Source organism: Oncorhynchus mykiss, chromosome 18 (genome assembly GCF_057628025.1).
Source record: "Oncorhynchus mykiss isolate SJ-2025 chromosome 18, ASM5762802v1, whole genome shotgun sequence".
In the NCBI taxonomy this organism is placed as follows: Eukaryota; Metazoa; Chordata; class Actinopteri; order Salmoniformes; family Salmonidae; genus Oncorhynchus; species Oncorhynchus mykiss.
Window position 1 is genome coordinate 43,637,773 of NC_143039.1, and position 22,828 is coordinate 43,660,600.

The 22,828-nt window shown below is 43.4% G+C and overlaps 1 protein-coding gene across 2 annotated transcripts; it reads left to right on the top strand.

Moving 5' to 3' along the window:
• The first annotated feature begins 3,989 nt into the window (after window positions 1-3,989).
• On the top strand, window positions 3,990-22,615 carry LOC110496101 (transmembrane protein 268). Of its 2 annotated transcripts, none has more exons than XM_036952626.2 (10): window positions 3,990-4,117; window positions 9,024-9,093; window positions 9,987-10,116; window positions 10,442-10,536; window positions 15,606-15,713; window positions 15,916-16,068; window positions 20,567-20,677; window positions 21,363-21,452; window positions 21,821-22,039; window positions 22,290-22,615. In XM_036952626.2, exons 3-10 carry the CDS (start codon window positions 9,999-10,001, stop codon window positions 22,458-22,460), a joined length of 1,065 nt encoding a protein of 354 aa, XP_036808521.1. In that variant the 5' UTR covers window positions 3,990-4,117; window positions 9,024-9,093; window positions 9,987-9,998; the 3' UTR covers window positions 22,461-22,615. The 2 variants fall into 2 exon arrangements, with proteins under 2 accessions (XP_036808521.1, XP_036808522.1); XM_036952627.2 differs by having other exon boundaries at window positions 4,013-4,121.
• Window positions 22,616-22,828: the final 213 nt, after the last annotated feature.

Here is a 22,828-nt window from a genome sequence, read left to right on the forward strand (position 1 = left end):
GTAGCAACACAACATGGCAGCAGTACAACACGGTACAAACATTATTGGGCACAGACAACAGCACAAAGGGCAAGAAGGTAGTGTCACGACTCCCACCGAAGGTGGCTCCCCTGCCTGTTCAGGCGGTGCTCGGCGACTAGCCGCCGGTCTACTAGCCGCCACCGATCCCTTTTTCCTTTTCTGTTAGTTTAGTCTTATTAGTTGCACCTGTTCCTTTTGTGTCTCTTGATTTTTGGTCTATTTAAGCCTGTTAGGCCCGCTTAGGTTTGTGCTGGATTATTTGTGTTCTCTGTAGGTTGTGGATGTGTTTTCATTGTTCTCCGGATCTTTTGCCCTGTGTTTGGGCTGGTCAGTGTTTATGCGCCCTGTATTTGGCGTGACCGTTTTGTGCCGGAGAAATAAATCTACAAATCACTGAACCCTCTGCTCTCTGCGCCTGACTCCTACCCACCACTCCTAGTAACCCATGACAGGTAGAGACAACAATAGGTCACACAAAGCAGCCACAACTGTCCAGTTTGAGTGTTTGTTGCGCTCTTTCCAGTCGCTAGCTGCAGCGAACTGAAAAGATGAGCGACCCAGGGATGTGTGTGCTTTGGGGACCTTTTGTAACGCACTTGGGCGTAGTGGGTGCGGAGTCAGAAGGTACAGAATAGTGCTTTATTTTACGCACAGGGAAAATCGTACACGCCAAGATACCGGGCGCACATACACGATAGCCCAAAACCAGGACCTAACAAGTCCGGAGGAAAACCCCAAAACGACACGCACTACCACACATCAACACAGTGGGAAAAATAAGCCCGCACAAAGAGCAGGTGGGCCTACCGGCTTAAATAGCCCAACAAAAAAACTAAACAAGAAACAGGTGTAACTAATAAGACAAAACCAACAGAAAAGGAAAAGGGATCGGTGGCAGCTAGTAGACCGGTGACTACGACCGCCGAGCGCCACACGAACAGGAAGAGGAGCCACCTACGGTAGGAGTCGTGACACTTTTAACAGGATGTGACTGGCAGAACGGGTGTTGTGTCTGGAGGATGAGGGCTGCAGTAGATATCTCTTATAGGGGGAGTGAGGCCTAAGAGGGTTTTATAAATAAGCATCAACCAGTGGGTCTTGCGACAGGTATACAGAGATGACCAGTTTACAGAAGAGTATAGAGTGCAGTGATGTGTCCTATAAGGAGCATTGGTGACAAATCTGATGGCCGAATGGTAAAGAACATCTATCCGCTCGAGTGCACCCTTACCTGCCAATCTATAAATTAAGTCTCCGTAATCTAGCATGGGTAGGCTGGTCATCTGAATCAGGGTTAGTTTGGCAGCTGGGGTGAAAGAGGAGCGATTACGATAGAGGAAACCAAGTCTAAGACTGTATAATCTGCATATAAATGGAGGAGAGAGCATCCTACTGCCTGAGCTATTATGTTGATATAAATCGAGAAGAGCGTGGGGCCTAGGATCAAGACTTGGGGTACACCCTTGGTGACAGGCAGTGGCTGAGACAGCAGATGTTCTGACTTTATACACTGCACTCTTAGAGAGAGGTAATTAGCAAACCAGGCCAAGGACCCCTCAGAGACACCAATACTCCTTAGCCGGCCCAAAATAATGGAATGATCTACCGTATCAAAAGCTTTGGCCAAGTCAATAAAAATAGCAGCACAACATTGCTTAGAATCAATGGCAATGGTGACATCATTGAGGACCTTTAAGGTTGCAGTGATACGTCCATAACCTGAGCGGAAACCAGATTGCATACCAGAGAGAATACTATAGACATCAAGAAAGTCAGTCAGTTGATTATGACAAGTTTTTCCAACACTTTTGATAAACAGGGCAAAATAGAAATAGGCCAATAACAGTCAGGATCAGCTTGATCTCCCCTTTAAATAAAGGACGAACCGTGGCTGCCTTCCAAGCAATGGGAACCTCCCCAGAGAGGAGAGAAAGGTTAAAAAGTCAGAGATAGGCGTGGCGATTATAGGGGCAGCAACATTAAAGAAGAAAGGGTCTAAACCATCTGACCCAGATGTTTTTTGGGGGTCAAGTTTAAGGAAGTCCTTTTGCATCTCGAACTCAGTGACCGCCTGCAGGGAGAAACTTTGTAGTGGGGCAGGGGAAAAAGAGGGAGGAGCATCGGGGCTAGTCACATTAGAAGGGGTGTGAGATGAGGAAATGTTGGACGGGCAAGGAGGCATGGCTGAGTCAAATAGGAATCCTGACTTAATGAAGTGGTGATTTAAAAAGCTCAGCAATGTGCTTCATGTCAGTAACAACCACATCATCAACTTTAAGGGACATGGGCAGCTGTGAAGAGGAGTGTTTATTCTCCAGGACTTTAACCGTTTTCCAAAACTCGTTGGGGTTAGACCCACAGAGAGAGAACTGCCCCTTAAAGTAACTAACTTTAGCCTTCCGGATAGCCTGAGTGCACTCATTTGCCTGAACAAGAGCCAGTCAGCCTGGGTATGCGTGTGCCGAGCATTTAGCTAAATGCAATTCTTGAGGTGGAGTAACTCTGCAAGATCATGGTCGAACCAGGGGCTGAAACGGTTTTTAATTCTCATTTTCTTTATGGGGGCATGTTTGTTAACAATATCACTGAAAATATAAAAAAATAAGGTCCAAGTGTTTTCAACAGAGAGGATCAAGCTGATTCTATTCCAATTTACAGAGGCCAGGTCATGAAGGAAGGCTTGCTCATTAAAGTTTCTTAGCAAGTGTCTATGACAAGTCAGGACAGGTTGTTTCACTGAGCAGCCACATGATGATGATGATGATGATTGTAATAGGAATTTCCAGGTGAACAAAAGAGAAGAGCAGTCATAGATACAGTCAATCATAAATCAATTGAGTTTAATACAAGTTGCAACAGGGAGACACAATCCAGCATAGAAGCTGAGAAATGTCTAACTGGCCTCTTGGAGATGTCTAACTGGCCTCCCTTATATACTAATCAGACAGCACCAGCAGTAAACACCAGCCTGAGTCAAAACAAAAGGCAGTGATTTCGTTTGCTGCTACAGAATCACACAGTGTTTCACAATATATATTTTTTTTATTTAACTAGGCAAGTCAGTTAAGAACAAATTCTTTTTTACAAAAACAGCCTAGGAACAGTGGGCCTTGTTCAGGGACAGAACGACCTCGTTAGCTCGGGGATTCGATCTAGCAACCTTGCGGTTACTGGCCCAATGCTCTAACCACTAGGCTACCTGCCAACCACACAATAATCAGTGTGTCCTTGGTCCTTGTACCTCCAGTCTGGCATCAATCACTATAAACAGATATGAGTTTACTCCATGACATGCAGCATCTAGTCTAGTGAACATTACAGAAAGAACACTGGACATAATGTGTATTACAGAAAGGGAAAATATATAAATATGCTAAACATTGTTAATCACTCTAAACTGAATATGAACTTTGTTCACCCTCAATATTACCATTATGATGATGATAAGTGACTGACACAACTATCTAAGTATTACATTTTATTTACTCCTTCATACCCCAAGATGGCATTCTAGGCAGAGAACTGCAGTACCGTGAAAGACTGGCCAACATGACTGTGTTGTGCCATAACACGGTCACACTGTTTACTGTAGTCTGGGTAATAAACCATTGAGACACCAAGTCAACATTTCATCTCAACTTTGCCCTCATCGAGTTCCTGAAATTATAGAGAGAACAATATGAAACTTCATTGTAATTTAAACACCAAGGTGGAATCCTTCACACATTTATTACATGAGTCATCAGATTGTTGTCCCCAGACAATGTTTCAGGTCAACTGAGTTAATCTATTTAGTCTCACAAAAGTATACAGATTTCCATGATCTAATTTCTAATTTGTCAGTGTGTGTGATTGTGTCTGTGTTTGTGCACGCTCGTGCGTCCATCATTGCATACGTGTGTGTGTGTGTGTGTGTGTGTGTGTGTGTGTGTGTGTGTGCTTGTGCGTTCATGCCTGTGGGGCAAGAGTTAATGTGTGACAGTCCCAGCCCATAGCAGCAGACCACCAGACCAGAGTCATGACAACCTGCAGAACATCTGCTAAACTCACTGGCATCCAGATCAACTCACACACCAGCTGGGACAACAACGCTAAGGTAGGTAAGGAATAGTGTTTGTGTGTTTGTGTGTGTAGGCCATGTGTGTGCATTGCTGTCTCATATATTTCAAGTATGATGTTAGTTCTGTCACCTCTGTGAGGTTATTTCCATTTGTTTATTACAAGAAAAGTTTGTTGTTGTGGACTCATTGTCTCATTCACTCTCCCATTCTGAGAAGTGTAGACCTCATTCCACCAGTCATGTGGTTAGACTAATGAGTCAAGCTGGGAGAGCGAGAGGGGGGGGGGAGGGGTGTAAGTGAGTAAGAATTACACAACAGGGCCAAAAGTATGTGGACACCCCTTCAAATGAGTGGATTTGGCCACACCCGTTGCTGACAGGTGTATAATATCGAGCACACCACCATGCAATCTCCATAGACAAACATTGGCAGTAGAATGGCCCGTACTGAAGAGCTCAGTGACTTTCAATGTGGCACCGTCATAGGATTTTCAACAAGTCAGTTTGTCAAATTTCTGCTCTGTTTGAGCTGCTCTGGTAAACTGTAAATGCTGTTATTGTGAAGTGGAAACGTCTAGGAGCAACAACGGCTCAGCCGTGAAGTGGTAGGCCACACAAGCTCACAGAACGGGATCGGCGAGTGCTGAAGCGCGTAGTGCGTACAAATCATCTGTCGAACACTCACTTCTGAGTTCCAAACTACCTCTGGAAGCAACTTCAGCACAATAACTGTTCGTCAGGAGCATCATGAATTGGGTTTCCATGGCCGAGCAGCCACACACAAGCCTAAGATCACAATGCACATTGCCAAACATTGGCTGGAGTGGTGTAAAGCACACCCCCATTGCACTCTGAAGAAGTGGAAATGCATTCTCTGGAGTGATAAATCACGCTTCACCATCCATCAGTCCTATGGACGAATCTGGGTTTGGCGGATACCAGGAGAACGGTACCTGCACGAATGTATAGTGCCAACTGTAAAGTTTGGTGGAGAAGGTCTGGGGCTGTTTTCATTGTTCGGACTAGGCCCCTTACTTCCAGTGAAGGTAAATCTTAACACTACAGCATACAATGGCATTCCAGACGATTCTGTGTTTCTAACTTTGTGGCAACAGTTTGTTGAAGGCCCTTTCTTGTTTCAGCATGACAATGCCCCTGTGCACAAAGTGAGGTCCATACATAAATGGTTTGTCGAGATCGGTGTGGAAGAACTTGACTAGCTTGCAGAGCCCTGACCTCAACCCCATCGAACACCTTTGGGATGAATTGGAATGCCGACTGCGAGCCAAGCCTAATCGGCCAACATCAGTGCCTGACTTCACTAATGCTCTTGTGGTTGAGTGTCACGTTATATAAATAATCGGACCAAGGCACAGCGTGAGTAGAGTTCCACGTTCCACAACAAATAATTAACGAACGTGCAGTACGTAGCGCACATAGGCACTAAACAAAACAATATCCCACAACGCAAAAGGGACACACTAAGTATGATCCCCAATTAGAGAACGATATTCAGCTGCCTCCAATTGGGAACCATACTCACACACCAACATAGAACTATAATAACTAGAAAATCCCCCTAGTCACACTCTGACCTATTACACCATAGAGAACCCTGAGGGCTCTCTATGGTCAGGGCGCGACAGTACCCTCCCCAAAGGTGCGGACTCTGACCGCAAAACCAGAACCAAGATGGGGAGGGTTAGGGTGGGCAACTAGCGTCGGTTGCGGCTCCGGTGCGGGACGTTGCACACGCTCAGACCGCGGATCCGGCCATGAAGCCGGGCTGAACGCCGTGCCCGGACTGGGCACCGGAGCAGAGGAAGGCTCCGGCCATGGAGCGGAACTGGACGTCGTGCCCGTGTAACGGATGTGAAACGGCTAGCTTAGTTAGCGGTGTGCGCTAAATAGCGTTTCAATTGGTGACGTCACTTGCTCTGAGACCTTGAAGTAGTGGTTCCCCTTGCTCTGCAAGGGCCGCGGCTTTTGTGGAGCGATGGGTAACGATGCTTCGAGAGGTGACTGTTGTTGATGTGTGCAGGTATGGGCGAGGGGACGGTAAAAAGTATACTGTTACACCCGGACTGGGCACCAGCACAGAGGAAGGCTCCAGCCATGGCACCGGCGTGGACCGTCACTGGAGGCTCTGGACTGTGAACCGTCGCTGGAAGCTCTGGGCCGTGGACTGTCACTGGAGGTTCCGGGCTGTAGACCGTCGCTGGAGACTCAGGGCTGGTGACACACTCTTCAGGGTGAGTGCGGGGAGCCGGCACACGACGTACAGGGCTGGGAAGGCGCACTGGAGGCCTGGTGCGTGGAGCCAGCACAGGTTTCACCGGACTGATGACACGCTCTTCATGGCGAGTGCGCTGCAGACTACATCTCTCTCTCCGATCTCCCTCCTCCAATTGCTCCATCAACTCCCAACTCCTCGTCTCAGCCGACCACCCTTTGTGTCCCCCCCCAAAAAAATCTTGGGGTTGCCCTTGGGCTGTTTGTGGCCGTCGCTGTCTTCCTATACTCCTTGGCGACTCCTGCCAAGGAAGGGTCTCACATCCACCCAGTATTTCCTCCCATGTCCAACTCTCTTTAACTCCTGGGCACGCTGCTTGGTCCTGTAATGGGATATTCTGTCACAACCATTGTTTAAATAATCGGACCAAGGCGCAGCGTGAGTAGAGTTCCACATATTTATTATAGTGAACCTTCAAAACAACAAAGAATTAATGAACGTGCAGTACGTAGCGCACACAGGCACTAAACAAAACAATATCCCACAACGCAGGTGGGAAAAGGGACACACTAAGTATGATCTCCAATTAGAGGCAACGATCTTCAGTTGCCTCCAATTGGGAACCATACTCACACACCAACATAGAACTATAATAACTAGAAAACTCCCCTAGTCACGCTCTGACCTATTACACCATAGAGAACACAGAGGGCTCTCTATGGTCAGGGCGTGACACTGAGTCCCCACAGAAATGTTCCAACATCGGTTATTGCAGCAAAGGGGGGACCAACTCTATATTAATGCCCATGATTTTGGAATGCGATGTTAGAGGAGCAGGTGTCCACATACTTTGGGCCATGTGGTGTATATTGGGAAGTGTAGTTGTATGTGAGGAAAAAGGACCAAATAGTTGAGACGGAAAAGGTTAAATGCTTCTGGGGGAATGTTTGAAATGCTGTAACTGTATTAAAGTAAATGGGACTTTAAAAGGGGATTTGGGTAATGAGGCTCTTTATCTATTTCCCCAAAATCCGATGAACTTATGGATACCGTTTTTATGTCTCTGTGTCCAGTATAAAGGAACTTAGAGGTTGTTTTGCGAGCCAATGCTAACTAGAGTTTGCGCAATGACTCTAAGTCTATGGGTATGCTAACAGATACACATAGACTTCCAGTCATTGGAAATTACTTTAATCTTAAGTGCGGGTAGGTAGGACCTTTAAATGTAATAGTTTCTACATTGTATAGTCTCTGGAGAGTTGTCCTATTAGTCATGTGTATTTCTTTATGTTCAGAACCTCAACTGTAACTGGTGCACATAACGATTCTGTAAAATGTTTTTTATCTTTAAAAAACATTCCTAGAAGTAGGAGTAGAGTGAATAGATGAGGAGAAAACCCTGAAGAGCTTTTCCCCTCACATCTGTCATAAAACCTTTCGTAGAGAAACACACAGACGCACACAACACACATCAAACATCACATGCTCTTACACAGCAATTCACATACAAGTGTAAACAGGCACTTGTAAAGGTACTTTTTTCATTAGGGGCGCCAGCGTAGTCAAACTGTTTGAAAGTTGGCAACTCACTTGCTTACAGCAGCAAGTGAGAATGAGAGTGTGTGCTTGAGAGAGAGGGAGAGAGAGAGATTTATGTATGTTGATTTATTTTCCCTTTTGTACTTGTATTTGCACATCGTTACAACACTGTATATACAACATAATATGACATGGGAAATGTCTTTATTCTGTGGAACGTCTGTGAGTGTAATGTTTACTGTTCATTTTTATTGTTAATTTCACTTTTGTTTATTATATACTTCACTTGCTTTGGCAATGTTAACATATGTTTCCCATGCCGATAAAGCCCTTGAATTGAATTGACAATAGGCAGACCTGGCTCTCAAGATAAGACAGACTATGTGCTCACTGCCCACAAAATGAGGTGGAAACTGAGCTGCACTTCCTAACCCCCTGCCAAATGTATGACCATATTAGAGACACATATTTCCCTCAGATTACACAGACCCACAAAGAATTTGAAAACAAATCCAATTTTGAAACACTCCCGTATCTATTGGGTGGAATACCACAGTGTGCCATCACAGAAGCAAGATTTGTGACCTGTTGCCACAAGAAAAGGGCAACCAGTGAAGAACAAACACCATTGTGTATATACAATCTATATTTATGTTTATTTATTTGATTGTACTTTAACAATTTTCACATCATTACAACACTGTATATATGTGTGAACATGTGAAATGTCTTTATTATTTTGGAGCTTTTGTAAGTGTAATGTTTACTGTTCATTTTTTATTGTTTATTTCACTTTTGTTTATTATCTATTTCACTTGCTTTTGCAATGTAAACATGTGTTTCCCATGCCAATAAAGCCCTTAACATTGAATTGAGAGAGAGAGAAAGGAGAGAGAGATAGAGGGCGAGAGAGAGGAAAATAGAGAGAGGAGAGAGAGAACTGGTGTAGGGATAGAAGAAGACAACTTGAAGTCCCGCTTGCTGACAGCATTTCCACACGTTTGTGCTAAAATGTGTCTCCCTCTCTAACAATCAAACGAGAGACACAGAGGGAGAGGGAAAGAGGGACGGTGGGAGAGAGCGAGCAAGAACAAGAGAATGAGAAAGCAACAGTGGTGTCTAAAAATGTAGCTGCTCTCTGTCCCTTTATTTTCTCACTTTCTCTTTCAGAGTTTGTAGCTGTTGAAAGCAGAGCGATAACTTGGCTGTGTATTGTGCGTTGAAGACTGACCCTGTTGAGGTGCAGTATGTCTATCTCATCTTATTACTGTAGTACAGCTTAGCCACTTTTAACAGAAACCTGTGAAGTCTGTAGCCGGGGGGAAAAAAAGTCAGCTACTAAAATGATTGTTAGAAACTTAGGTTGAAACTCGAAAGTGCTGAATCAGAAACCTTGTTGGTAAACTTTAGTTTCATTCCTCTGCTGGTTTCTCCAACATGCTGACATAACATAGCAGAGCAATGTAATCTGTTCTAAAAGGAGAAGTGATGTGGTTTCCGGTTGCTTTTGAAACATAGGACACATCAAGTGCTTGTCTTAACTCAACTGACTTCTCCAAAGTTAATCTTTTGGCGTTTGATGCCCTTGTTAGATAAAGCTGTAGTCTCCGATTGGGCATCTCGAAGGGAGCTTCAGCCATTAGACATGTTTTCTCCAACAGTGTCAGTACAAGCCATGCCCCAGAGGAAAACACTATCTACTGAGGGAATATTCGTCAAATGTTCTAATTTCAATGTCTTTCTTTGTTTTGCATCACACTGGAATGTGCTGCTTGCTGTAATGTTATTACTCACTTCATATACTGTGTATACTTTACACACATATCTGACAACCTACGGCACACAACTGGGAAGTGGTGTTGTAATCAGACCAAGCATCTGTCTGCTTGAGCAACGGATGTAGCCTGGTCCGAGATCTATTTGTGCAGGCTTTCCAACTCTTTTAGTCATTGTAGGAGTTGGCAAGACAGCAAAAACAGATCTGGGACCAGGCTAACGGAACTGTGTTGCTGTGGTCAGATGCACTGTGTATTTCACGCTGACGGTCAGGGCCGTTCATGCTCTTACTCATTTTCTCTGAATTACGGTTCCAAGGATTTTGATTCAAGTGTATGACTGTTTTTGCTCGTTCAGGGTCTCGTCATCATGGATGAGATGGAGGACAAGACTTCTGTGCATTCAGACGAGAGTGATGTTGAAGCTGACCTAAGACGATCATCCAAGATCCAGCCAGAAAACAGAAGAACATCTAGATGGAAGAATGGTGCGTAGTAACATAGTTATCAAAAAATATATATATATATTCATGATTTGTTTCTCTTCTTTGTTCTATTTTTTCCCTCTTGGCAAGTTTTTGGGATAAACAAACCCTTTTCACAATGTCCCACTTTATTTATTTACCCTTAATACCTTTTTTTATTATTTCTCAATGTTTTGACTCTCTCTCCTTTTTCATCACTGTTAAAATCTCTGTCAGAATGTGTTATTGTCAAAATGAACACTCTCCTCGCCTCTCTCTCGCCCTCCTCTCTCTCCTACCGTCTCTCTCTGCCCCTCTCCCTTCTGTTTCCCCCTTTTCTCTTCTCCAGGTCAGTGTGTGCTGGCAGTACCAACCTCCTCCATGCTGAGCCCCAGGTTTGATCTGTCGCTCTGCAGGGCTCTGCTGGAGAGGGACGGCTTTCAGGTCAGAGCAAACACACACATACACATAAACACACACTCTCTCCCTCTCTCTGGGTGCCCACTGGCCATTTATATTCTCATCAAATGTCAAGCAGCCTGTCCACTTGTGTGGGGAGCTTGAACTAAACTCAGCAAAAAAAGAAACATCTTCTCACTGTCAACTTCATTTGACTTTTTAACATTTATAAATATTTGTATGGCTATAACAAGATTCAACAACTGAGAAATAAACTGAACAAATTCCACAGACATGTGACTAACAGAAAGGGAATGATGTGTCCCTTAACAAAGGGGGGGTCAAAATCAAAGTAACAGTCAGTATCTGGTGTGGCCACCAGCTGCATTAAGTACTGCAGTGTTGCCAGTTCTTGCTGTGAGATGTTACCCCACTCTTCCACCAAGGCACCTGCAAGTTCCCGGACATTCCCTAGCCCTCACCATCTGATCCAAGAGGTCCTAGACGTGCTCAATGGGATTGAGATCTGGCATCTTTGTTGGCTATGCAGAATACTGACATTCTTGTCTTGCAGGATGCAGGAAATCACGCACAGAACAGGCAGTGTATAGCTGGTGGCATTGTCATGCTGGAGGGTCATGTCAGGATGAGCCTGCAGGAAAGGTACCACATGAGTGAGGAGGATGTCTTCCCTGTAACGCACAGCGTTGAGATTGCCTGCAATGACAACAAGCTCAGTCCAATGATGCTGTGACACACCGCCCCAGACCATGACCAACCCTCCACCTCCAAATCGATCCCGCTCCAGAGTACAGGCCTCGGTGTAACGCTCATTCCTTCGTCAATAAACGCAAATCCGACCATCAGCCCTGGTGAGACAAAACCGCCACTCATCAGAGAAGAGCACTTTTTGCCAGTCCTGTCTGGTCCAGCGATGGTGGACTTGTGCCAGTGATGTCTGGTGAGGACCTGCCTTACAACATGCCTACAAGCCCTCTCTCAGCCTATTGTGGACAGTCTGTGCACTGATGGAGGGATTGTGCGTTCCTGGTGTAACTCGGGCAGTTGTTGTTGCCATCCTGTACCTGGCCCGCGGGTGTGACGTTCGGATGTACCGATCCTGTGCAGGTGTTGTTACACGTGGTCTGCCACTGCGAGGACGATCAGCTGTCCATCCTTCCTCCCTGTAGAGCTGCCTTAGGCGTCTCAGTACGGACATTGCAATTTATTGTCCTGGCCACATCTCCTCATGCCTCCTTGCAGCATGCCTAAGGCACGTTCACACAGATGAGCAGGGACCTTGGGAATCTTTCTTTTGGTGTTTTTCAGAGTCAGTAGAAAGGCCTCTTTAATGCCCTAAGTTTTCATAACTGTGACTTTAATTGCCTACCGTCTGTAAGCTGTCAGTGTCTTAACGACCATTCCACAGTTGCATGTTCATTAATTGTTTATGGTTCATTGAACAAGCATGGGAAACAGTGTTTAAACCCTTTGCAATGGAGATCTGTGAAGTTAATTGGATTTTTATGAATTATCTTTGCAAGACAGGGTCCTGATAAAAGGGACGTTTCTTTTTTTTGCTGAGTTTAAATGAACTTGTAATCTCACTTCCTCTATCAGACTGTTTTATGTCTCACCAAAATATAGGCCTACTGTTATTTCGATCTGAAAAGGTTTCATGAAGAAAAACGTGTGTCAGCAAACAGCCCCAAAACTTAATTTGCTAGGATGGAGAAATGCAAGCAAATTCATTGATAAAGTTTTGCATGCCATGACTTAGTCCATGATATCAACATGATAGTTGAACATATTTTTAAGCTATAGGCAATAGTGTGTTTAAAATAGACTTAAACTAAATCAAAATATAAACCATGGAGTAAGGCCGCGATTCCAGCCTATTGCCTCTTTTAGGCTATGCACCTTTTAAAGGCAGTTTCCGTGTTCGCAGAGACAAACGCTGTCGGCTCTATCGGAAATTACTTTACAGATCGGAGTGAATCCCCGGCCTATCCTTATATTTTGGGTTATGATGGGGTAAGACCGGTGTACTAAGCTCATGAAGTATTTTAAAGTTATATTCTTAAAAATCAATATACCGTGTCTAATTAATTGAAATAAAATTGAACCGCAGTTAATGTTGAAAATTTTACCTCAAGTCAAAGTTGTTGGCCAAAACATCACATCCAGTGTGTGCTTTTTGGTGTCAAAAGCCCTGTACCAAAACATGGCACAGGAATTATGAGAAGAATACATCTCCAGAGGTGATATGACTTCTGGGTTGCGTGGCAATACCCTCTTAGACTGGCTGTTGTGATGCATTTGGAGCGGAGCGGCTGGACACCTTCTTCCCGATAGCTAAAGAACCAACCCTTCTGCGCATGTGCAGGATTTGTTTGGCTGCCCAGAGAACAGGTTACACTGGACAATTTCAATGATGAATGGAGAAGGGAAGGTGTCCAGGGGGGTGGAACTGGGGCGGAACGAGGCGATTACCTTTGGTCTCTCAGCATCATCCCCTTTGAGCACAGGGAAGTGAGAAATAACTTTCTCTCTTTTATCTCTTTGAATTTGTTAGGTTCTGGAGTGAATTTGACAGATTAAACAGCTTCAGTAAAGGCTGAGGTTAATAGTACATTCATATAATATTTACTTTGAGATAGTGGATGTGTCACGTCTGTACATGATCCGCCTATGACATGATGCCCACCAGCCAAACCTTCCTTCTGTAAATTAGAATAGGACCCACTGCAGCCCAGCATACCTACCTGCCTACCAGCCCAACCAGAATCATGTTTGTGTTCTTCTGTGCTGTCTCTATCTTCAGCCTTGCTTTGGATATTGAACATGACACTCCTGACCGGGGTGAAGAGCTATCCCAAAAATCCTGCCCCGTGGGCTGGTACGACTTTAATGGATGCTGCTATAAGTACAATTCCACACGATTGGACTTGGCAGCCGCTGAGTCATACTGTGTGATTTAGGGAGCAAAACCCTATTCAAGACTTTCGGCCCTTTAGAGTTCTACACCTGGATCAGGTTGTCTGAGATAGTTAGGGAGAGGAAGGGCCAGATAATGCAGTCCCTGGGCCCAGGCCCGTGGGGGGCCCAAGAGGCAGCAAAACATTTTTAAAAGTATATATACAGTACCAGTCAAAGGTTTGGACACACCTGCTCATTCAAGAGTTTTTCTTTACTTTGACTATTTTCTACATTGTAGAACAATAGTCAAGACATCAAAACTATGAAATAACACATATGGAATCAAGTAGTAACCAAAAAATTGTTAAACAAATCCAAATATATTTTATATTTGAGATTCTTCAAAGTAGCCACCCTTTGTCTTGATGACAGCTTTGTACACTCTTGGCATTCTCTTAACCAGTATCACCTGGAATGCTTTTCCAACAGTCTTGAAGGAGTTCCCACATATGCTGAGCACTTGTTGGCTGCTTTTCCTGCTTTTTTTCATCTGATGCAGGACTCCATCACTCTCCTTCTTGGTCAAATAGCCCTTACACAGCCTGGAGGTGTGTTGGGTCATTGCCCTGTTGAAAAACAAATTATGGTCCCACTAAGTGCAAACCAGATGGGATGGCGTATTGCTACAGAATTCTGTGGTAGCCACAGCATTTTTACCTAGTGGGAAAAAAATCAGAGTGGCTTGAGTGGACCAGAAAAGAAAAGTACAGAAAATAAAACAACAGCACTTAAACAAAAAATGCCCAAACTGACTGTTATTTGATTTATTCATTTTTTTGGTACTTTTTACCTATTTTTTTCTCCCCAATTGGTAATGTCCCATCACTGCAACTCCAGTGCGGACTCGGGAGAGGCGAAGGTCGAGAGCCAGTCCTCTGATACACGACCCGCCAAGCCGCACTGCTTCTTGACACACTGCTCGCTTAACCCGGAAGCCAGCCGCACCAATGTGTCAGAGGAAACACTGTACAGCTGGTGACCGAAGTTAGCGTGCATGCGCCCGGCCCACCACAAGGAGTCGCTAGAACGCGACTGGACAAGGACATCCCGGCCGACCAAACCCTTCCAATTTCTCGGACGATGCTGGGCCAATTGTGCGCCGCCTCATGGGTTTCCCGGTCGGGGCCGACTGCGACACAGCCTGGGATCGAACCCAGGTCTGCAGTGATGCCTCTAGTACTGTGATGCAGTGCCTTAGACCGCTGCGCCACCCGGGACGTGTCGCTGGTTATTGTTATGTGCAACACAGACACAAAGGACAATGACAACCAAAGGTCTGCAATCGCACATACGAGAGATCAACCCATTGACAGAGTGGGTGCCTTGTGCTGCACATATTCTGAATTTGGTCGGGGTAAGTACTGTGAACTGCCTTGAGACAGATTCGTTTTTCACATTTGTGCTGTCAATATTTAACTTTTGCTCCAAATCCACTTGGCGATGGCAGATTGTTAAATCAGGTTTACAACCAAATGAAAACAGTTGAATAGCAACCCACAAATCTCGTTCCGGTTATGAGATGGTCTGCACATGCAAATGCCTCATAAGCATTATGCCTCATGTCATGGCTTTACAAACCTGACGCACAAAGACATAGACGACGCAAAAAAACATGATGAGTCAGTCGTAAGCGGCAGAGCCTGACGTCGTTTATCAATGACAGGTCAGCAGAAATTTACCGGCGGTAAATTTGTTGTCATTGACACTTAAGTTGGATAGGAGGTGTAAGTCATACAAAGAGCTAAACATCCGTTATACTCTGTAACTGTTTTAAAGTCACCTCTGGCCTCATGGTGAAGTCCCTGAGTGGTTTCCTTCCTCTCCGGCAACTGAGTTATTAAGGTCACTGTATATTTGTAGTGACTGTGGGTATTGATACACCACCCCAAGTGTAATTAATAACTTCACCACTCAAAGAGATATACAATGTTTTTGAAATAAATATGTCACACACACTTTTACAAACTTTTGACCACCCACATCCCTGACACATATTGCAGGTCAAAGTCTTTTTTCCCTTACCTTGTTTATTTTGCATTTTGGTAAAGTATGAAGGCCATTGCATGGAACATTACATTTAGAATACATTATTACCATGTATCCACTGTTTGGTTCATTTGGTTTCTCCACTGTAGATTCCTGTGGAAGACTTTGAGACACCACTAGACATAGCACTGGATGTGCCATCGGTCAGGAGATACCTGTTCCTTAACTCTTCTCTCATCCACTTCATCATGGCACCGGTAGGGTCCCTCAAAGTCTTCATTAATAACACAAGGGGGATTTTGTTAGTTATTTTTTTTTACATCCATTACATTATTCACAATAGTGTCCAGTATCTGTTGATCTCCTATGCCATCTGGGTGTCTTCTAATAATGTGTCCTGTATTTGTTCAGAGTTAGTATGTTCAATTTATACTGTGTATCATTTTATCTCCCCTCCAGATTATATATGTGGTGATATGGTGTGCTGTGTTCTCCACTCTTCATATGTATCTCTCGGTCACTGACTACTGGGTCCTCTGCCTGTCTGTCAGTCTGGTCGCCATCTTCCTCACCACATTCATCATCGTCATCCTCTACTATAGTAACAAGGAGGTGGGTGTTCAATCTGTTTATCAGTCTGACAGCATTTAATGTTTTACTGCTTTGGGCTAAAGTAGGGTCATACAGAGGGTATCTTGGTAGTCTTAAACAAATCTACTTTGAAGCAAAAGTATACACCTCACACACATGGTTATGGGCTTAAAAAAAGAAAACACCTAGTCAGATACAGAATTTAAATGTATTACATCTTGAGTTTGCATCGCAATTACACTTTACAGTGCATTCAGAAAGTATTCAGACACCTTCATTTTTTTCACATTTTGTTATGTTACAGCCTTACTCTAAAATTGATTAAATTGTTTTTTCCCCCTCATCAATCTAAACACAAATGAAAATATGACTGGAGTCATTGCAAATAAATTGTTGCCACTAAGTGAGCATGTTTAATTAATTAAAGTAAAAGTTATCAAAGCTCTATCGCAATTGCCGATCGGTTGTTAGAATGCGTTAGATTGACGGTAACAGTAGTCAAATTAGGCTTCAGGTAAAACATTTAAAAAAGTTTTAAAAACACTGGCTGTTGTTGACAAGCATATTTAGTTAATGTACATATTATTAATATTAAATTCAGTGATTGAAATGATGACCGCATCCTCAGTAGCCAATTCGGGCAGGCTATTGGGAGAAACAAGCACGTCTAACCTCGAAATCGCCTCGCTATTCATGTTGAATACATGTTTCTGTTAATTTGAACTAAGCAAGCTGCTAAATCGTTTAGTTTACAGCTTGCCTACATCTTGTCTAGGCTACTGTAGACTATCTGAAATGAGATGTAGGCCTATCAGGAGCTATAGGCATCCTTCCTTTATCTAAGCAAACCATGGCAAAGTTGATTATAAACCCCGATTTTAGTCTGTAGCCTATGCCTATTGAAATGACAAGTCAATCTTGCAAATCGGCCATTTATAAAATGGTTTGTAGTCTTAACATCTGGCACATTATAACAGCACAATTGCCAGAAAGTAGGCACATTTTTTTAAATGTTCGTCTAAGTGTTTCTTGCTCAGAGATTGAGATCCTCTGTCTAACTTTCCTCACTTAAACTCTCCTGTCAGATTTATCTATAGTTATGCACATGCGCAAAGGGGATTTGTTTACAATTATAAACCTGATTCCAGGCCTGAATGCTGATTGGCTCAAAGCTGTGGTATATCAGACCATATACCATGGGAATGACAAAGCATTTTTTTTACTGTTCTAATTATGTTGGTAACCAGTTTATAATAGCAATAAGGCACCCCACCCCGGAGGATTGGTTTGTGGTATATCAAATAAAATTTTATTGGTCACATACACATGATTAGCAGATGTTGTTGCGGGTGTAGCGAAATGCTTGTGATTCTAGCTCCGGCAGTGTAGGAATATCTAACAAACTACATAACATATACCCAATACACACAAATCTATGTAGGAATGAATTAAGACTATATACAGTGGGGCAAAAAAGTATTTAGTCAGCCACCAATTGTGCAAGTTCTCCCACTTAAAAAGATGGGAGGCCTGTAATTTAGGGGGGTGCACCCTCTGCTGTTTCCTGAAGTCCACGATCATCACCTTTGTTTTGTTGACATTGAGTGAGAGGTTGTTTTCCAGGCACCACACTCCCAGAGCCCTCATCTCCTCCCTGTAGGCTATTTCGTCATCGTTGGTAATCAAGCCTACTACAGTTGTGTCATCTGCAAACTTGATGATTGAGTTGGGTGCGTACTTGGCCACACAGTCATGGGTGAACAGGGAGTACAGGAGGGGGCTGAGCACACACCCTTGTGGGGCCCCAGTGTTGAGGATCAGCGGAGTGGAGGTGATGTTTCCTACCTTCACCACCTGTGGGCGGCCCGTCAGGAAGTCCAGGACCCAGTTGCCAGGGCAGGGTTCAGACCCAGGGACTCGAGCTGAATGATGAGCTTGGAGGGTACTATGGATGCTGAGCTATAGTCAATAAACAGCATTCTTACATAGGTATTCCTCTTGTCCAGATGGAATAGGGCAGTGTGCAGAGTAATGGCGATTGCATCGTCTGTGGATCTATTGGGGAGGTAAGTTAATTGAAGTGGGTCTAGGGTGGCAGGTAAGGTAGAGGCGATATGATCCCTAACTAGTCTCTCAAAGCACTTCATGATGACAGAGGTGAGTGCTACGGGGTGATAGCCATTAAGTTCAACTACCTTTACCTCCTGGGTACAGGAACAATGGTGGCCATCTTGAAACATGTGGGGACAGCAGACTGGGATAGGGAGAGATTGAATATGCCCATAAACATACCAGCCAGCTGGTCTGTGCAAGATGGCAGCATCGCAACTAGCTCTTAGAAAACGTTGCAGTATTTTGTTTTTTATGTACTACTTTTTACATTATTAGCTCAGGAAATGTTTTGTGTCATTACATACAGCCGGGAAGAACTATTGGATAATAGAGCAGCAGTAACATAACTACCAGCATTACGACCAGGAATACGACTTCCCTGGAGCAGATCTTTGTTCACTCTCCCCAGAGAAATTCATCCAAAATATTGTCGGCGGCTGTGTTTCATGATTAACGACTCATGGTGTAATTCTAGGAACATACATGAACTGAAGTCATTTTGTTCACCCAACCTAGAATACCTCACAATTAAATGCAGACCATATTATCTCCCAAGAGAATTCTCCTCCGTCATCACCACGGCCGTTTACATCCCACCTTAAGCCGAAACCTTGATGGCCCTCAAAGAACTTCAATGGACTTTATGCAAACTGGAAACCACATATCCTGAGGATGCATTTATTGTAGCTGGGGATTTTAACAAAGCAAATCTGAGGACTAGGCTGCCAAAATTCTATGAACATATTGACTGCCCTACTCGCACTACTAAGACTCTCAACCATTGCTATTCAAACTTCCGGGATGATTACAAGGCCCTCCCCCGCCCTCCTTTCGGCAAATCTGACCATGACGCCATCTTGCTCCTCCCATCCTATGGGCAGAAACTCAAACAGGAAGTGCCTGTGCTTTGTACTATATGGCCAATATACCACGGCTAACGGCTGTATCCAGGCGTCATGCTTAAGAACAGCCCTTAGTCGTGGTTTATTGGCCATATACCATACCCCCTTGTACCTTATTGCTTAAAACGAGATAGCAGTCAAATGAGGTAAATCGACTTCCATAGCAGTCAAACGAGGTAAATCGACATCCATAGCAGTCAAATGAGGTAAATAGACATCCATTGATAGAAAATGATCCGGCGAGTTTAATAAGGGCAAATTGTCTTTTCTCTTGCGACATATTCAAATTCCTTTATTACGTCATGTCCTAGCTCGCAATACTAATTATTTTGAGGAAAACTAAATTTGCTTCTAACGTCATTACAGGTTACTACGATATTCCGTATTTGGCTTAATAGCGTTATGGAAAAGGGTTAATTGTATAAATATGGCAACTCTGCTGTATACAAATACAATTGGTCTAGTTTTCAGGCTTTTTGGGTGGGTATTGGTCAGAAATTTGCAACACTCGTGTCTGAGCGGTACACACTAAGTCACTGCATAGGGAGGGATACTCATACATGCTATATTATGATACTTCTACCGAATAGGACAGGTTCTACATAGTTGGAAAGGTCAAAGACTGTAGAAACCAAATGTGCATAGGTGCTGCACAGAATATTTGCACATTTTTCCCAGAAATGGATTTACGCCTAGCTAAAACATCAATACATTAGCATTAACCATTTTAGACTAATGTGAACGAGGCCATCTTTTCCGGTACATCTGAAAAGATTATGAAATGGTTGTGTTGGAATAATGACATAATAACCATAGCTTCAATAAAAGGTAAGTCATTATGTTTTTTTTAACCAATGGCTTATTGGTGGTTTATTGGATAACGTATTGTTGTGATCAAACCGAATGTGCATGGGTTTCAATGGCTGACATGTGAGCAGGGAAAATATATAATATGGATTTTTGGGCAAGGACATCTGCTACATGATGAAAATGTAAATGAGCAGTGAGCAGCTGGTAATTTATGGCTCTGCTGACAGCTGGGGATTTATGACCTTGTGTTGGAGGGGAGCAAGGCTGATAAAGATCTTAACTGGTGATTTGGCTGGCTGAGGGCCTGTTTGACATAGAAACACCTGATTTTCAGCAGTTTTAATTACAATTTAAATGAATTATGAAAAATATGAATGAAATCCCACTGTAGGAAAATATAGTCTTAAATGGGCAGCCTAATTATAAAATGCCTTCTAATCTTTAATCACAGTGCTAAAATTAGTAAGCTGTGGTAGCAACATAAATTATGCATCGATATTAATAGGAATACATCTGTGCTTGTGGAAGCAAATGAATAGACTACATAGATATGCCACACAAGAGGATTGAAGATAAATATTCAGACACTTTGAAACCTATGTGGTTCATTATTGAACCATCAATTCTATAGAGATATTGGACTGTAGTCTGAAAACAGTTAAGACCAAAAAACATTAACGTAGATCTTCCTACAGATAAACATCAACATTGACGTGCGACTCATCCAGGTGAATGAGAGGCTGAGCCAACATATGCTGCTGGTGGGCGTGGCTGACTGGGTGCAGAACTGCACTGGAACTCTACAGGTAGCCTACAGTAACCTGCACATATAGGCAGCTCAATCTGAGACGGAAGACATTTTGTGTCAAACCTTTTTATCACACACCCTTTCTTGTAATCGAGATTACTTCTAAATACCTTTACTGTTTTTTGTGGTATAAATCTAACCGCTTCCATTGACCGATCATTATGGCAAGACACTTTAAAGTTATATATCGATGAATTGATTCTGTAGTTGCATTGAAATAGGCCCTTTTATATCCTAAATCAGACAGTAACAAATGTTCTAGCTCGTAGGAAGTCAAAACAAAAAAGGGAGGAACTTTATTAGCGGCATCAATCACTATCAACAGATACTGTACCTGAATGAGATGAATCCACAACAAGTCTACCCACTGGGCACAGACGTCAATTCAACGTCTATTCCACATTGGTTCAATGCAATTTAATTGAAATGATGTGTAAACAACATTGATTCAACCAGTGTGTGCCCAGGGGGTAGTGACCATAGAACCGCACCTTTAGTGTCACTAACGGAACACGGGAAATTATGAGTATTACAGAAACTCCATATGCTAAATATTGTGTTGATCACTCTAGACCAAATATGAACTTTAGTCATCTAAACTGTCCTCATTACATTCATCCATCTGTCTCTGTTTGTTTGTCTCTAACCGTCTGCCTGCCTGTCTGTGGTCTCGTCTCGCTCAGCTGTTCATTGTGTACTGGGATACAGCCCGCTGCTTGAGGACACTGACTGAAACTCTAGAGGAGATGAGCTTTGTCGGAGACGAGGCCCAGGTAGGTACATCACGATGTCCCCATGTTCGCTCTATTGATTTGTGTCCTTGTTCTCTTTGGCAAGGCTTTCAGTAGGGACATTCTGTTTTGGGAAGCCAATGGGATATAATATGCATAGATCGATACTGACAAATCTCTGTGTGCTGTTATAAGGAATTGTCTGAGCAAAATTGAAATGAAATTGGACATTGACAATAGGAGACATTTGAGTATTACATATTGTGTTTTAGGCCTATCATCGGAGGGTTTCATTTGGTGTATATTGCCTTTCAATTGCCTCGTAAGGCAATCTTGTGATGATCACCATTCAGTGTTTCTGTGTTGCACTAGCAGACAATGCACTGTAACGGGTTCCCCTCACTCCCTAGAAGAGACTCGAGAAGAGAATGTCCCACCTTGTCCTGGTGTCAGAGGTCATGACCCTTGACCCTGTGGCGGTGGAGTCAAGTGTTAATGAAGGTTCTGATGAGGAAAGGCCCCTCTTGATGAACGATGAGGCTGGAGGCAGTACCTCAACCAGCCAGAGGGAGGACACCAAACTCACTACTAACTACATTTTGGTACCGGACCAAATACTACCAGCTCAGGTTAGTTAGACTGCTTTCAATAATACTTGTAATCTTATGTTACAATGTAGACACCTCGCTAAAGGATTTTTCTTTAGTGCCTCATGTTGAACAAATGGTATTCCCGACTAGTGGAGGGAGAAATCTGGAGGACGGGCTCCAGCCACCACTGTTTAAGATATAGCCTACCTGTAGACTGTAGCATGTGTTCAATACAGTATTACGAAGTCTCTTTTGTTGTTATGTTATACTAACATAACCCTTTTTGCAGGCCAAAGCACTCCAACTTCTACTGACCTACGGTGCGGTGTATGTCAAGCTGTTGCTATCTGAAAAGCTGCCAAACTCCACACACCACCCCCTACACCACAGGAGGAATCACTGCACCACTGCCTCCCTTTGTCTCTGTCAGTATATAAAAACCAAGGTCCTAGGATTATAAGACTGGGACACTGAAACGCTGATGCGTTCCACTTTAAATAATATGTTACTGTAGGACAATAGAATATTTGCACTGACAATATAAAAGTCACGATTTAGTACCCACTTGTGTACGTTTTGCATTAAATTATACAAACAATAAATGTATATCTTTAAGAGGTTTGTCCTTATGTAGACAGGGATATTAATTTACGGTACATGCTAAGACATTTTGGGAGTGCATTTAGATAAACAGGGCAAAGTATGAATAAGGATATGTTCTTAACTGACTTGTCTAGTTAAATAAATACAAATAAAAAGGTTTTGGGGAGATATAAAAGAGAGTGGGGGCAAGAGTGAACAGATTCATTGATGCAGAGAAAGTATTAA